The following is an 18,276-nucleotide window of genomic DNA, read 5'->3' on the forward strand; positions in this document are numbered from 1 at the left end:
ACTGGCTGCAGAGAGCACAGAGCACAGCAGCGTGAGGTCTGATTACACATCCCTCCAGGGACAGTACATAACACTGGCTGCAGAGAGCACAGCAGTGTGAGGTATGATTACACATCTCTCCAGGGACAGTACATAACACAGGCTGCAGAGAGCACAGAGCACAGCAGTGTGAGGTATGATTACACATCTCTCCAGGGACAATACATAACACTGGCTGCAGAGAGTACAGAGCACAGCAGTGTGAGGTCTGATTACACATCTCTCCAGGGACAGTACATAACACTGGCTGCAGAGAGCAGAGAGCACAGCAGTGTGAGGTCTGATTACACATCTCTCCAGGGACAGTACATAACACTGGCTGCAGAGAGCACAGAGCACAGCAGTGTGAGGTCTGATTACACATCTCTCCAGGGACAGTACATAACACTGGCTGCAGAGAGCACAGAGCACAGCAGTGTGAGGTCTGATTACACATCTCTCCAGGGACAGTACATAACACTGGCTGCAGAGAGCACAGAGCACAGCAGTGTGAGGTCTGATTACACATCTCTCCAGGGACAATACATAACACTATCTTTATTCTGTATGGTCACTCTTGTTGACAGATCTCGGATTACAGAAAAGTTGTGTTCTATCACCGTTTTCTTGGACTTTTATTGCAGTGTTTCTCCTGTATGTAACATTGCAGGTGTAATCTCTCCTGTAATAGTCTATGGAGATTGGATAATCAGTTCTGAATATGAGTGTGTGTGGGGGGGAGGGGTCACATATTTGATCTCAGGAGTTGAGTTCACTTTGCAGCAGGTACTAAACGGTTCTCACACGTTGATCGCTGTTAATTCAGATTAATCCTGTCGGCTTAATGCCGGGTTGTATAATCCAGTTAAGGATCATCTTCTGGATGGGAATCCGTGCCCCCGCTGCCTGTGTACACCCAGGGGTCTCCGGTCGGATCCAGCATCACATATTTTGATTAGGAACAATTCTTGGAAAACTTAGATAAAAGCTGACAGATGCATTATGTAAAGGGAAATCCGTTCCAGAGCACAAAATTACCGCAGCGCCCCTCATGTCCTCAGGCAGATTATGGTACTGCTGCTCATCATGTTCACCAGACAAAGGTTGAATGTGGCTATTAATTGAGAACAGCCATCATCTTGTGTTACCCAATCAACCCCTTTCATAGTGCAAAAAGAGGGTTGCAGAGCGAGTGGAGGTGATAAAGGGTAACAGAAGGGGGTCCCATCCAGGACAGGAGAGGTGGTATAATTTTTGCTACATTTCATTTGATTCATTCTTTTAAAATGAATATGTATACATTGTTTACAGGTAGACTTGGTCAACATTGATACAGATACGTAAACCTTTTAGTGTGTAGTCCTTCTGATCTGCTGGAGGGGTCAGTATATCCGCTGTATACACATGTAGTAATGATGGAAGGGTCAGTATACCCGCTGTATACACGTGTAGTAATGATGGAGGGGTCAGTATACCCGCTGTATACACATGTAGTAATGATGGAGGGGTCAGTATACCCGCTGTATACACGTGTAGTAATGATGGAGGGGGTCAGTATACTCGCTGTATACACATGTGGTAATGATGGAGGGGTCAGTATATCCGCTGTATACACATGTAGTAATGATGGAAGGGTCAGTATACTCGCTGTATACACATGTAGTAATGCTGGAGGGGTCAGTATATCCGCTGTATACACATGTAGTAATGATGGAGGGGTCAGTATGCCCGCTGTATACACATGTAGTAATGATGGAGGGGTCAGTATGCCCGCTGTATACACATGTAGTAATGCTGGAGGGGTCAGTATATCCGCTGTATACACATGTAGTAATGATGGAGGGGTCAGTATACCCGCTGTATACACATGTAGTAATGATGGAGGGGTCAGTATACTCGCTGTATACACATGTAGTAATGATGGAGGGGTCAGTATACTCGCTGTATACACATGTAGTAATGATGGAGGGGTCAGTATACTCGCTGTATACACATGTGGTAATGATGGAGGGGTCAGTATACTCGCTGTATACACATGTAGTAATGACGGAGGGGTCAGTATACTCGCTGTATACACATGTAGTAATGATGGAGGGGTCAGTATACCCGCTGTATACACATGTAGTAATGATGGAGGGGTCAGTATGCCCGCTGTATACACATGTAGTAATGATGGAGGGGTCAGTATGCTCGCTGTATACACATGTAGTAATGACGGAGGGGTCAGTATACTCGCTGTATACACATGTAGTAATGACGGAGGGGTCAGTATACTCGCTGTATACACATGTAGTAATGACGGAGGGGTCAGTATACTCGCTGTATACACATGTAGTAATGACGGAGGGGTCAGTATACTCGCTGTATACACATGTAGTAATGACGGAGGGGTCAGTATACTCGCTGTATACACATGTAGTAATGACGGAGGGGTCAGTATACTCGCTGTATACACATGTAGTAATGACGGAGGGGTCAGTATACTCGCTGTATACACATGTAGTAATGACGGAGGGGTCAGTATACTCGCTGTATACACATGTAGTAATGATGGAGGGGTCAGTATACTCGCTGTATACACATGTAGTAATGATGGAGGGGTCAGTATACTCGCTGTATACACATGAAGTAATGATGGAGGGGTCAGTATACTCGCTGTATACACATGTAGTAATGATGGAGGGGTCAGTATACTCGCTGTATACACATGTAGTAATGACGGAGGGGTCAGTATACTCGCTGTATACACATGTAGTAATGACGGAGGGGTCAGTATACTCGCTGTATACACATGTAGCAATGATGGAGGGGTCAGTATACTCGCTGTATACACATGCGGTGATGTTGCGGTCCAGGGGATAATTTCCGGCTTCTATGTAAGTGCTCACATTATCGCCTCATCATGACGCAGCAGAACCGCTCCAGCTGTGCTCTGGGCCTGTGCCGCTCGTCTTGTGTAATAAGTTGCCATTTTCAGTGTCTCTCACCTCCTCCTCCCCAGGGAACAGATTTCTTTATACATTTTACTTACTCCAGTGTTGGAGAAGAAATATTGTAATATCATGTGCACAGCAGCACAGAGTATTACAGGAGAGCTGTGCACAGCAGCACAGAGTATTACAGGAGAGCTGTGCACAGCAGCACAGAGTATTACAGGAGAGCTGATGTGGGGGCTCACTCATGGTGATGCGGGTGGAGGGTTGTGGGGTGCTCGGTGTGGTATACATTGCAGGTGTAGATTGCTCGGTGCCTCTGTATTCTCTCCGCTGGTGTCTCTTCTACTATTGGGAACAGTTTCTTGTGTATATAGTGTGTGTGTGTAATTACTTTTCTCCTCCCGTGGGACGTCGCCCCCTCCTCGCCCTTATCGCTTCCAGGACTCTGGATTTCTCTATCCTGAGATAATATGCAAAACTTGCAAATACGATCATCATCTGATGCTACATGTGATCCTGCAGGGTCCGAAATCTAATCAGAAGATTCTGGTGATGCTGCAAAGGGACGCGAGACAAACATTGGATCATGTTGGGGTACACTTGCTAAGTGTCCGAACGCCGTTTCGCGATTTTTTTATTCCGTTTTGTGCTGAATTGCCTCGGGTTTTTGGTGCACACGATCGGATTTTGGTGCATTGGTGTCGGCTTGCACGCGACACAAATCGGGGGCCATGGACGTCGGGTAACCCCACTGATTCGGACAAAACGCGGAATTTAAAAAGCAAATTGTGTCGCAAGATCAGCACTCACATGCACCGGGAAGAAGGTGAACTCCGGCGGATCTCAGCGGGGGAAGCAACACATGCAGGAACTCGGACGCACAACCTTAGTGAATCACGGCAGACCCGAATCCTTGTCAGACAACGCATGGCGGGGATTGTGACGGGACCGGGTAAGTAAATCCATATGTAGTGCACATAATACGGCCATAAGAGCAGTGGGAGTCCACTATTCCCACTGTGTGATGACTCCTTTCCTGAAATACACTTCCTCTAAAAATTCTCTCTTTTGTTTCCTCCCACAATGACAGCATGGAGCTCTGCTGAAATACTCTGTGCTGCTCTCTATTCCTCTCGGTCTATGACCTCCCACAATGACAGCATGGAGCTCTGCTGAAATACTCTGTGCTGCTCTCTATTCCTCTAGGTATATGACCTCCCACAGTGACAGCATGGGGCTCTGCTGAAATACTCTGTGCTGCTCTCTATTCCTCTCGGTCTATGACCTCCCACAATGTCAGCATGGAGCTCTGCTGAAATACTCTGTGCTGCTCTCTATTCCTCTAGGTATATGACCTCCCACAGTGACAGCATGGAGCTCTGCTGAAATACTCTGTGCTGCTCTCTATTCCTCTAGGTATATGACCTCCCACAATGACAGCATGGAGCTCTGCTGAAATACTCTGTGCTGCTCTCTATTCCTCTAGGTATATGACCTCCCACAGTGACAGCATGGGGCTCTGCTGAAATACTCTGTGCTGCTCTCTATTCCTCTCGGTCTATGACCTCTCACTATTACAGCATGGAGCTCTGCTGAAATACTCTGTGCTGCTCTCTATTCCTCTAGGTATATGACCTCCCACAATGACAGCATGGAGCTCTGCTGAAATACTCTGTGCTGCTCTCTATTCCTCTCGGTCTATGACCTCCCACAGTGACAGCATGGGGCTCTGCTGAAATACTCTGTGCTGCTCTCTATTCCTCTCGGTCTATGACCTCCCACAATGACAGCATGGAGCTCTGCTGAAATACTCTGTGCTGCTCTCTATTCCTCTAGGTATATGACCTCCCACAATGACAGCATGGAGCTCTGCTGAAATACTCTGTGCTGCTCTCTATTCCTCTCGGTCTATGACCTCCCACAATGACAGCATGGGGCTCTGCTGAAATACTCTGTGCTGCTCTCTATTCCTCTAGGTATATGACCTCTCACTATTACAGCATGGAGCTCTGCTGAAATACTCTGTGCTGCTCTCTATTCCTCTAGGTATATGACCTCTCACTATTACAGCATGGAGCTCTGCTGAAATACTCTGTGCTGTTCTCTATTCCTCTAGGTATATGACCTCCCACAATGACAGCATGGAGCTCTGCTGAAATACTCTGTGCTGCTCTCTATTCCTCTCGGTCTATGACCTCCCACAATGACAGCATGGAGCTCTGCTGAAATACTCTGTGCTGCTCTCTATTCCTCTCGGTCTATGACCTCTCACTATTACAGCATGGAGCTCTGCTGAAATACTCTGTGCTGCTCTCTATTCCTCTAGGTATATGACCTCCCACAGTGACAGCATGGGGCTCTGCTGAAATACTCTGTGCTGCTCTCTATTCCTCTCGGTCTATGACCTCCCACAATGACAGCATGGGGCTCTGCTGAAATACTCTGTGCTGCTCTCTATTCCTCTAGGTATATGACCTCTCACTATTACAGCATGGAGCTCTGCTGAAATACTCTGTGCTGCTCTCTATTCCTCTAGGTATATGACCTCCCACAGTGACAGCATGGGGCTCTGCTGAAATACTCTGTGCTGCTCTCTATTCCTCTAGGTATATGACCTCCCACAGTGACAGCATGGAGCTCTGCTGAAATACTCTGTGCTGCTCTCTATTCCTCTCGGTCTATGACCTCCCACAATGACAGCATGGGGCTCTGCTGAAATACTCTGTGCTGCTCTCTATTCCTCTAGGTATATGACCTCTCACTATTACAGCATGGAGCTCTGCTGAAATACTCTGTGCTGCTCTCTATTCCTCTAGGTATATGACCTCTCACTATTACAGCATGGAGCTCTGCTGAAATACTCTGTGCTGCTCTCTATTCCTCTAGGTATATGACCTTCCACAATGACAGCATGGGGCTCTGCTGAAATACTCTGTGCTGCTCTCTATTCCTCTAGGTATATGACCTCCCACAATGACAGCATGGGGCTCTGCTGAAATACTCTGTGCTGCTCTCTATTCCTCTAGGTATATGACCTCCCACAATGACAGCATGGAGCTCTGCTGAAATACTCTGTGCTGCTCTCTATTCCTCTCGGTCTATGACCTCCCACAATGACAGCATGGGGCTCTGCTGAAATACTCTGTGCTGCTCTCTATTCCTCTAGGTATATGACCTCCCACAATGACAGCATGGAGCTCTGCTGAAATACTCTGTGCTGCTCTCTATTCCTCTCGGTCTATGACCTCCCACAATGACAGCATGGAGCTCTGCTGAAATACTCTGTGCTGCTCTCTATTCCTCTAGGTATATGACCTCCCACAGTGACAGCATGGAGCTCTGCTGAAATACTCTGTGCTGCTCTCTATTCCTCTCGGTCTATGACCTCCCACAATGACAGCATGGAGCTCTGCTGAAATACTCTGTGCTGCTCTCTATTCCTCTAGGTATATGACCTCCCACAGTGACAGCATGGAGCTCTGCTGAAATACTCTGTGCTGCTCTCTATTCCTCTAGGTATATGACCTCCCACAATGACAGCATGGAGCTCTGCTGAAATACTCTGTGCTGCTCTCTATTCCTCTAGGTATATGACCTCCCACAGTGACAGCATGGGGCTCTGCTGAAATACTCTGTGCTGCTCTCTATTCCTCTCGGTCTATGACCTCTCACTATTACAGCATGGAGCTCTGCTGAAATACTCTGTGCTGCTCTCTATTCCTCTAGGTATATGACCTCCCACAATGACAGCATGGAGCTCTGCTGAAATACTCTGTGCTGCTCTCTATTCCTCTCGGTCTATGACCTCCCACAGTGACAGCATGGGGCTCTGCTGAAATACTCTGTGCTGCTCTCTATTCCTCTCGGTCTATGACCTCCCACAATGACAGCATGGAGCTCTGCTGAAATACTCTGTGCTGCTCTCTATTCCTCTAGGTATATGACCTCCCACAATGACAGCATGGAGCTCTGCTGAAATACTCTGTGCTGCTCTCTATTCCTCTAGGTATATGACCTCTCACTATTACAGCATGGAGCTCTGCTGAAATACTCTGTGCTGCTCTCTATTCCTCTAGGTATATGACCTCTCACTATTACAGCATGGAGCTCTGCTGAAATACTCTGTGCTGCTCTCTATTCCTCTAGGTATATGACCTCCCACAATGACAGCATGGAGCTCTGCTGAAATACTCTGTGCTGCTCTCTATTCCTCTAGGTCTATGACCTCCCACAATGACAGCATGGAGCTCTGCTGAAATACTCTGTGCTGCTCTCTATTCCTCTCGGTCTATGACCTCTCACTATTACAGCATGGAGCTCTGCTGAAATACTCTGTGCTGCTCTCTATTCCTCTAGGTATATGACCTCCCACAATGACAGCATGGAGCTCTGCTGAAATACTCTGTGCTGCTCTCTATTCCTCTAGGTATATGACCTCTCACTATTACAGCATGGGGCTCTGCTGAAATACTCTGTGCTGCTCTCTATTCCTCTCGGTCTATGACCTCCCACAGTGACTGCATGGAGCTCTGCTGAAATACTCTGTGCTGCTCTCTATTCCTCTAGGTATATGACCTTCCACAATGACAGCATGGGGCTCTGCTGAAATACTCTGTGCTGCTCTCTATTCCTCTAGGTATATGACCTCCCACAATGTCAGCATGGAGCTCTGCTGAAATACTCTGTGCTGCTCTCTATTCCTCTCGGTCTATGACCTCCCACAATGACAGCATGGGGCTCTGCTGAAATACTCTGTGCTGCTCTCTATTCCTCTAGGTATATGACCTCCCACAATGTCAGCATGGGGCTCTGCTGAAATACTCTGTGCTGCTCTCTATTCCTCTCGGTCTATGACCTCCCACAATGACAGCATGGAGCTCTGCTGAAATACTCTGTGCTGCTCTCTATTCCTCTAGGTATATGACCTCCCACAATGACAGCATGGGGCTCTGCTGAAATACTCTGTGCTGCTCTCTATTCCTCTCGGTCTATGACCTCACTATTACAGCATGGAGCTCTGCTGAAATACTCTGTGCTGCTCTCTATTCCTCTCGGTATATGACCTCCCACAATGACAGCATGGGGCTCTGCTGAAATACTCTGTGCTGCTCTCTATTCCTCTAGGTATATGACCTCCCACAATGACAGCATGGAGCTCTGCTGAAATACTCTGTGCTGCTCTCTATTCCTCTAGGTATATGACCTCCCACAATGACAGCATGGAGCTCTGCTGAAATACTCTGTGCTGCTCTCTATTCCTCTCGGTCTATGACCTCTCACTATTACAGCATGGAGCTCTGCTGAAATACTCTGTGCTGCTCTCTATTCCTCTAGGTATATGACCTCCCACAATGACAGCATGGAGCTCTGCTGAAATACTCTGTGCTGCTCTCTATTCCTCTTGGTCTATGACCTCTCACTATTACAGCATGGGGCTCTGCTGAAATACTCTGTGCTGCTCTCTATTCCTCTAGGTATATGACCTCCCACAATGACAGCATGGAGCTCTGCTGAAATACTCTGTGCTGCTCTCTATTCCTCTCGGTCTATGACCTCTCACTATTACAGCATGGAGCTCTGCTGAAATACTCTGTGCTGCTCTCTATTCCTCTCGGTCTATGACCTCTCACTATTACAGCATGGAGCTCTGCTGAAATACTCTGTGCTGCTCTCTATTCCTCTAGGTATATGACCTCCCACAATGACAGCATGGAGCTCTGCTGAAATACTCTGTGCTGCTCTCTATTCCTCTCGGTCTATGACCTCTCACTATTACAGCATGGAGCTCTGCTGAAATACTCTGTGCTGCTCTCTATTCCTCTCGGTCTATGACCTCTCACTATTACAGCATGGGGCTCTGCTGAAATACTCTGTGCTGCTCTCTATTCCTCTAGTTATATGACCTCCCACAATGACAGCATGGAGCTCTGCTGAAAAACTCTGTGCTGCTCTCTATTCCTCTCGGTCTATGACCTCTCACAGTGACAGCATGGAGCTCTGCTGAAATACTCTGTGCTGCTCTCTATTCCTCTAGGTATATGACCTCCCACAATGACAGCATGGGGCTCTGCTGAAATACTCTGTGCTGCTCTCTATTCCTCTAGGTATATGACCTCCCACAGTGACAGCATGGAGCTCTGCTGAAATACTCTGTGCTGCTCTCTATTCCTCTCGGTCTATGACCTCTCACTATTACAGCATGGAGCTCTGCTGAAATACTCTGTGCTGCTCTCTATTCCTCTCGGTCTATGACCTCCCACAATGACTGCATGGGGCTCTGCTGAAATACTCTGTGCTGCTCTCTATTCCTCTCGGTCTATGACCTCCCACAGTGACAGCATGGAGCTCTGCTGAAATACTCTGTGCTGCTCTCTATTCCTCTAGGTATATGACCTCCCACAGTGACAGGATGGAGCTCTGCTGAAATACTCTGTGCTGCTCTCTATTCCTCTCGGTATATGACCTCCCACAGTGACAGCATGGAGCTCTGCTGAAATACTCTGTGCTGCTCTCTATTCCTCTTGGTCTATGACCTCTCACTATTACAGTATGGAGCTCTGCTGAAATACTCTGTGCTGCTCTCTATTCCTCTCGGTCTATGACCTCCCACAATGACAGCATGGAGCTCTGCTGAAATACTCTGTGCTGCTCTCTATTCCTCTTGGTCTATGACCTCCCACAATGACAGCATGGGGCTCTGCTGAAATACTCTGTGCTGCTCTCTATTCCTCTAGGTATATGACCTCTCACTATTACAGCATGGAGCTCTGCTGAAATACTCTGTGCTGCTCTCTATTCCTCTAGGTATATGACCTCCCACAATGACAGCATGGGGCTCTGCTGAAATACTCTGTGCTGCTCTCTATTCCTCTCGGTCTATGACCTCCCACAGTGACTGCATGGAGCTCTGCTGAAATACTCTGTGCTGCTCTCTATTCCTCTAGGTATATGACCTCCCACAATGACAGCATGGGGCTCTGCTGAAATACTCTGTGCTGCTCTCTATTCCTCTCGGTCTATGACCTCCCACAATGACAGCATGGAGCTCTGCTGAAATACTCTGTGCTGCTCTCTATTCCTCTAGGTATATGACCTCCCACAATGACAGCATGGAGCTCTGCTGAAATACTCTGTGCTGCTCTCTATTCCTCTCGGTCTATGACCTCTCACTATTACAGCATGGAGCTCTGCTGAAATACTCTGTGCTGCTCTCTATTCCTCTAGGTATATGACCTCCCACAGTGACAGCATGGAGCTCTGCTGAAATACTCTGTGCTGCTCTCTATTCCTCTAGGTATATGACCTCCCACAGTGACAGCATGGAGCTCTGCTGAAATACTCTGTGCTGCTCTCTATTCCTCTCGGTCTATGACCTCTCACAGTGACAGCATGGAGCTCTGCTGAAATACTCTGTGCTGCTCTCTATTCCTCTTGGTCTATGACCTCTCACTATTACAGCATGGAGCTCTGCTGAAATACTCTGTGCTGCTCTCTATTCCTCTAGGTATATGACCTCCCACAATGACAGCATGGAGCTCTGCTGAAATACTCTGTGCTGCTCTCTATTCCTCTCGGTCTATGACCTCTCACTATTACAGCATGGAGCTCTGCTGAAATACTCTGTGCTGCTCTCTATTCCTCTAGGTATATGACCTCTCACTATTACAGCATGGAGCTCTGCTGAAATACTCTGTGCTGCTCTCTATTCCTCTAGGTATATGACCTCTCACTATAACAGCATGGAGCTCTGCTGAAATACTCTGTGCTGCTCTCTATTCCTCTAGGTATATGACCTCCCACAATGACAGCATGGAGCTCTGCTGAAATACTCTGTGCTGCTCTCTATTCCTCTAGGTCTATGACCTCCCACAATGACAGCATGGGGCTCTGCTGAAATACTCTGTGCTGCTCTCTATTCCTCTAGGTATATGACCTCTCACTATTACAGCATGGAGCTCTGCTGAAATACTCTGTGCTGCTCTCTATTCCTCTAGGTATATGACCTCCCACAATGACAGCATGGAGCTCTGCTGAAATACTCTGTGCTGCTCTCTATTCCTCTAGGTATATGACCTCTCACTATTACAGCATGGGGCTCTGCTGAAATACTCTGTGCTGCTCTCTATTCCTCTCGGTCTATGACCTCCCACAATGACAGCATGGAGCTCTGCTGAAATACTCTGTGCTGCTCTCTATTCCTCTAGGTATATGACCTCCCACAATGTCAGCATGGGGCTCTGCTGAAATACTCTGTGCTGCTCTCTATTCCTCTAGGTATATGACCTCCCACAATGACAGCATGGGGCTCTGCTGAAATACTCTGTGCTGCTCTCTATTCCTCTCGGTCTATGACCTCTCACTATTACAGCATGGAGCTCTGCTGAAATACTCTGTGCTGCTCTCTATTCCTCTCGGTATATGACCTCCCACAATGACAGCATGGGGCTCTGCTGAAATACTCTGTGCTGCTCTCTATTCCTCTAGGTATATGACCTCCCACAATGACAGCATGGAGCTCTGCTGAAATACTCTGTGCTGCTCTCTATTCCTCTAGGTATATGACCTCCCACAATGACAGCATGGAGCTCTGCTGAAATACTCTGTGCTGCTCTCTATTCCTCTAGGTATATGACCTCCCACAGTGACAGCATGGAGCTCTGCTGAAATACTCTGTGCTGCTCTCTATTCCTCTCGGTCTATGACCTCCCACAGTGACAGCATGGAGCTCTGCTGAAATACTCTGTGCTGCTCTCTATTCCTCTAGGTATATGACCTCCCACAATGACAGCATGGAGCTCTGCTGAAATACTCTGTGCTGCTCTCTATTCCTCTCGGTCTATGACCTCTCACTATTACAGCATGGAGCTCTGCTGAAATACTCTGTGCTGCTCTCTATTCCTCTAGGTATATGACCTCCCACAATGACAGCATGGAGCTCTGCTGAAATACTCTGTGCTGCTCTCTATTCCTCTAGGTATATGACCTCCCACAGTGACAGCATGGAGCTCTGCTGAAATACTCTGTGCTGCTCTCTATTCCTCTTGGTCTATGACCTCTCACTATTACAGCATGGAGCTCTGCTGAAATACTCTGTGCTGCTCTCTATTCCTCTTGGTCTATGACCTCTCACTATTACAGCATGGAGCTCTGCTGAAATACTCTGTGCTGCTCTCTATTCCTCTTGGTCTATGACCTCTCACTATTACAGCATGGAGCTCTGCTGAAATACTCTGTGCTGCTCTCTATTCCTCTAGGTATATGACCTCCCACAGTGACAGCATGGAGCTCTGCTGAAATACTCTGTGCTGCTCTCTATTCCTCTTGGTCTATGACCTCTCACTATTACAGCATGGAGCTCTGCTGAAATACTCTGTGCTGCTCTCTATTCCTCTAGGTATATGACCTCCCACAATGACAGCATGGGGCTCTGCTGAAATACTCTGTGCTGCTCTCTATTCCTCTTGGTCTATGACCTCTCACTATTACAGCATGGAGCTCTGCTGAAATACTCTGTGCTGCTCTCTATTCCTCTAGGTATATGACCTCCCACAATGACAGCATGGAGCTCTGCTGAAATACTCTGTGCTGCTCTCTATTCCTCTAGGTATATGACCTCCCACAGTGACAGCATGGAGCTCTGCTGAAATACTCTGTGCTGCTCTCTATTCCTCTCGGTCTATGACCTCTCACTATTACAGCATGGAGCTCTGCTGAAATACTCTGTGCTGCTCTCTATTCCTCTCGGTCTATGACCTCCCACAATGACAGCATGGAGCTCTGCTGAAATACTCTGTGCTGCTCTCTATTCCTCTAGGTATATGACCTCCCACAATGTCAGCATGGAGCTCTGCTGAAATACTCTGTGCTGCTCTCTATTCCTCTAGGTATATGACCTCCCACAATGATAGCATGGAGCTCTGCTGAAATACTCTGTGCTGCTCTCTATTCCTCTAGGTATATGACCTCCCACAGTGACAGCATGGGGCTCTGCTGAAATACTCTGTGCTGCTCTCTATTCCTCTAGGTATATGACCTCCCACAGTGACAGCATGGGGCTCTGCTGAAATACTCTGTGCTGCTCTCTATTCCTCTAGGTATATGACCTCCCACAGTGACAGCATGGAGCTCTGCTGAAATACTCTGTGCTGCTCTCTATTCCTCTCGGTATATGACCTCCCACAATGACAGCATGGGGCTCTGCTGAAATACTCTGTGCTGCTCTCTATTCCTCTCGGTCTATGACCTCTCACTATTACAGCATGGAGCTCTGTTGAAATACTCTGTGCTGCTCTCTATTCCTCTAGGTCTATGACCTCCCACAGTGACAGCATGGAGCTCTGCTGAAATACACTGTGCTGCTCTCTATTCCTCTAGGTATATGACCTCCCACAGTGACAGCATGGGGCTCTGCTGAAATACTCTGTGCTGCTCTCTATTCCTCTCGGTCTATGACCTCCCACAATGACAGCATGGAGCTCTGCTGAAATACTCTGTGCTGTTCTCTATTCCTCTAGGTATATGACCTCCCACAGTGACAGGATGGAGCTCTGCTGAAATACTCTGTGCTGCTCTCTATTCCTCTCGGTCTATGACCTCTCACTATTACAGCATGGGGCTCTGCTGAAATACTCTGTGCTGCTCTCTATTCCTCTAGTTATATGACCTCCCACAGTGACAGGATGGAGCTCTGCTGAAATACTCTGTGCTGCTCTCTATTCCTCTCGGTATATGACCTCCCACAATGACAGCATGGAGCTCTGCTGAAATACTCTGTGCTGCTCTCTATTCCTCTTGGTCTATGACCTCTCACTATTACAGCATGGAGCTCTGCTGAAATACTCTGTGCTGCTCTCTATTCCTCTAGGTATATGACCTCCCACAATGACAGCATGGGGCTCTGCTGAAATACTCTGTGCTGCTCTCTATTCCTCTTGGTCTATGACCTCTCACTATTACAGCATGGAGCTCTGCTGAAATACTCTGTGCTGCTCTCTATTCCTCTAGGTATATGACCTCCCACAATGACAGCATGGAGCTCTGCTGAAATACTCTGTGCTGCTCTCTATTCCTCTAGGTATATGACCTCCCACAGTGACAGCATGGAGCTCTGCTGAAATACTCTGTGCTGCTCTCTATTCCTCTCGGTCTATGACCTCTCACTATTACAGCATGGAGCTCTGCTGAAATACTCTGTGCTGCTCTCTATTCCTCTCGGTCTATGACCTCCCACAATGACAGCATGGAGCTCTGCTGAAATACTCTGTGCTGCTCTCTATTCCTCTAGGTATATGACCTCCCACAATGTCAGCATGGAGCTCTGCTGAAATACTCTGTGCTGCTCTCTATTCCTCTAGGTATATGACCTCCCACAATGATAGCATGGAGCTCTGCTGAAATACTCTGTGCTGCTCTCTATTCCTCTAGGTATATGACCTCCCACAGTGACAGCATGGGGCTCTGCTGAAATACTCTGTGCTGCTCTCTATTCCTCTAGGTATATGACCTCCCACAGTGACAGCATGGGGCTCTGCTGAAATACTCTGTGCTGCTCTCTATTCCTCTAGGTATATGACCTCCCACGGTGACAGCATGGAGCTCTGCTGAAATACTCTGTGCTGCTCTCTATTCCTCTCGGTATATGACCTCCCACAATGACAGCATGGGGCTCTGCTGAAATACTCTGTGCTGCTCTCTATTCCTCTCGGTCTATGACCTCTCACTATTACAGCATGGAGCTCTGTTGAAATACTCTGTGCTGCTCTCTATTCCTCTAGGTCTATGACCTCCCACAGTGACAGCATGGAGCTCTGCTGAAATACACTGTGCTGCTCTCTATTCCTCTAGGTATATGACCTCCCACAGTGACAGCATGGGGCTCTGCTGAAATACTCTGTGCTGCTCTCTATTCCTCTCGGTCTATGACCTCCCACAATGACAGCATGGAGCTCTGCTGAAATACTCTGTGCTGTTCTCTATTCCTCTAGGTATATGACCTCCCACAGTGACAGGATGGAGCTCTGCTGAAATACTCTGTGCTGCTCTCTATTCCTCTCGGTCTATGACCTCTCACTATTACAGCATGGGGCTCTGCTGAAATACTCTGTGCTGCTCTCTATTCCTCTAGTTATATGACCTCCCACAGTGACAGGATGGAGCTCTGCTGAAATACTCTGTGCTGCTCTCTATTCCTCTCGGTATATGACCTCCCACAATGACAGCATGGAGCTCTGCTGAAATACTCTGTGCTGCTCTCTATTCCTCTAGGTATATGACCTCCCACAATGACAGCATGGAGCTCTGCTGAAATACTCTGTGCTGCTCTCTATTCCTCTCGGTCTATGACCTCTCACTATTACAGCATGGGGCTCTGCTGAAATACTCTGTGCTGCTCTCTATTCCTCTAGGTATATGACCTCCCACAATGACAGCATGGGGCTCTGCTGAAATACTCTGTGCTGCTCTCTATTCCTCTCGGTCTATGACCTCCCACAATGACAGCATGGAGCTCTGCTGAAATACTCTGTGCTGCTCTCTATTCCTCTAGGTATATGACCTCCCACAATGACAGCATGGAGCTCTGCTGAAATACTCTGTGCTGTTCTCTATTCCTCTAGGTATATGACCTCCCACAGTGACAGGATGGAGCTCTGCTGAAATACTCTGTGCTGCTCTCTATTCCTCTAGGTCTATGACCTCCCACAATGACAGCATGGGGCTCTGCTGAAATACTCTGTGCTGCTCTCTATTCCTCTAGGTCTATGACCTCCCACAATGACAGCATGGAGCTCTGCTGAAATACTCTGTGCTGTTCTCTATTCCTCTAGGTATATGACCTCCCACAGTGACAGGATGGAGCTCTGCTGAAATACTCTGTGCTGCTCTCTATTCCTCTAGGTATATGACCTCCCACAGTGACAGCATGGAGCTCTGCTGAAATACTCTGTGCTGCTCTCTATTCCTCTCGGTCTATGACCTCTCACTATTACAGCATGGGGCTCTGCTGAAATACTCTGTGCTGCTCTCTATTCCTCTAGTTATATGACCTCCCACAGTGACAGGATGGAGCTCTGCTGAAATACTCTGTGCTGCTCTCTATTCCTCTTGCTGCAGCCTGTCCCCTTGCGGGTAGAATTGTCCTTCAGGGTCCTAGTGATGTTGGCGACACATCTGTCTGTCGGTGATCAGTGTCTTGCAGTCCTTTTCCAGTGCCCTGGGGCATGGTGCTTACATCTATTTTGGGGTGTGGGTGGTCAGCCAAGCATTCAGTCTCCATCTATGCACCACAGCCCCCATTCGTCCGGAGTCCTGATCTCACACGTGTCCTGGGGTATAACTTATAGAAATGGTTGGCAGGGGTAATGTCCCTGGTCTGGTGACACTGTTGGACCCTAGAGACCCTAGGAGCATGTGGCACCCATTGTATGTGGGGAGCACAGCATGGTATACAGCAATGGTGGCACATGGTAAGAGGGGTCCGTAGCAGTCATTGTACGTGGGAAGCACAACGTGGCACATGGTAAGAGGGGCTGTGGCAGCCTTTGTATGTGGGGTGCACAATGTGGCACATGGTAAGAGGAGCCTGTGGCAGTCATTGTATGTGGGGTGCACAGCGTGGCACACACCAATGGTGGCACATGGTAAGTGGGGCCTGTGGCAGTCATTGTGGCTAGTATCATAAGGTAACATGTGGTCACCGGTTGTTGAATGGGGCATTGGTCAGCAATGTATGAAATAACTACAACCCCCATTAGCCCAGCGTCTGTGCACACACCTGCGGCATGCTGGGAGCTGTAGTTCTGCAGCTTCTGGAGGAGGCGGCAGTAAATGTGAAGTCTGGGAGCTGATCCCGGATGAGTGTGAGATGGATGTGACTCATAACACAGAGACTTTGTATGTGATGGCGGCTGCCCGGACGCTGACAGTTTCCCTTCTCCTTAAGTTTGGATTTGGATGATCCATGTTTTTATAAGTTTTTCCAGAAAGCTCAGTGATTCATTGATAAAAACTTCCTGGGGTGTTAATGATTAATCCTAAAATAGATCTGACGTGGGCCTGGGCTCGCTGTGAGGTCTGGTGTGGGGGATGGGGGGCGCTATACGCACAGGTCTAATTTTGTGAATCTTCTTGTCTTGCAGTTACAGAGAAGGAGGTGCAGCAGTGGTGAGTCCCTCTTATCGTCTTTATTGCATGCACAAACCTTAATACTGATGGAAAATACAATTGTCAAGCCCCCACCTCTGGTTATAGGCTCCACACTGAGAGGGCATCACTCAATGGTCACATGTGAATAAATGTGCCCCAGGATGCGTTCACACGTTAAGTTTACATTATGTCAACTATGTGTTAACATTGTTTACATAGACACAGTGTTAACATAATGTGTAACCGTTCCCTCTGATAAGTGCCCCCTGATCACCCACAGTTCCATGTCCAGTTTGCCATTGTCCCTCAGTTGCCCTTGACCCCTGTAATGCCCTTCCTGTTCCCCTGCAGGTCACTGACCCCTTCTTAGCTTTATGACTGGTCTATGGGCTGGCGCACATAGTGACGTCCTTGTACTGTATGCGGCACAGGTGGGTCTTCCATCTTATGGGGGGGCTGCAGCACAGGTGGGGGGCATTTCTAGTTGCACCCAGCGATACATTGCTGCGGGGCCCCTACAATGTATTGTGCGCTAGATGATGGTTTGGGTGAGTGCTCAGATAATGAAGACTAACCCTAACCCTGAAGTCCCTGGGATGAGGATGAGGGGTCTTGGTCCCAGAATTTGGGGGCATTTGTGTGGAATGTTTTGGTAGTTATAATCTTATATTTTGCTATTTATTCCATTTTTGTAACATTACCGTCACCCCTCAGAGATTGTAGGGTCATCTGTCATACAGGAATATGCGCAGGAGTTCTGTGATTGAATGCAGCCGTCCGTGTCCTGAGAGCGCTGCGATCATTCCCGGGGACTGGCGGCCGGGTATTCCAGGGGATGTAGAGAAATGTAATGTACTGATCCAACACTAATCTGCAGAGCGCTGATGCCACGGATATGTATCGGGGGCCCTGCGCTAGTACAGGAGCCACAGACCCACATGGAATGGAGGAAGGAGCAGAGGGCAACAATATTACACTCCAATACCTGCACATCCCCCACACATAGGACACACCAGGAGTCCCCTGCTCAATAACTTCATAGTATCGTAGTAGATAATGTCCCTCTATCAGGTCCAACCTCCTCAATGGGGTTTATCAAGATTACTTACTCCAGTACAACCCTCCGGATCCGCCATTGTTAGAAGTGATCCAGAGAATGGAGCCATAGGCACAGCTGTGT

At 48.0% G+C, this 18,276-nt stretch overlaps 1 protein-coding gene across 1 annotated transcript in view; it reads left to right on the top strand.

Annotated features, from left to right (window-relative positions):
• Nucleotides 1-18,276, top strand: part of NCS1 (neuronal calcium sensor 1) — a 64,461-nt gene that overhangs the window by 24,189 nt on the left and 21,996 nt on the right. Inside the window, exon 2 of the mRNA XM_072125757.1 lies at nt 17,090-17,114. Within this exon, the coding sequence (XP_071981858.1) occupies nt 17,090-17,114 (25 nt within the window). The remainder of the gene's footprint in view (nt 1-17,089; nt 17,115-18,276) is intronic.

The sequence above is a fragment of the Engystomops pustulosus genome, chromosome 9 (assembly GCF_040894005.1).
Source record: "Engystomops pustulosus chromosome 9, aEngPut4.maternal, whole genome shotgun sequence".
In the NCBI taxonomy this organism is placed as follows: Eukaryota; Metazoa; Chordata; class Amphibia; order Anura; family Leptodactylidae; genus Engystomops; species Engystomops pustulosus.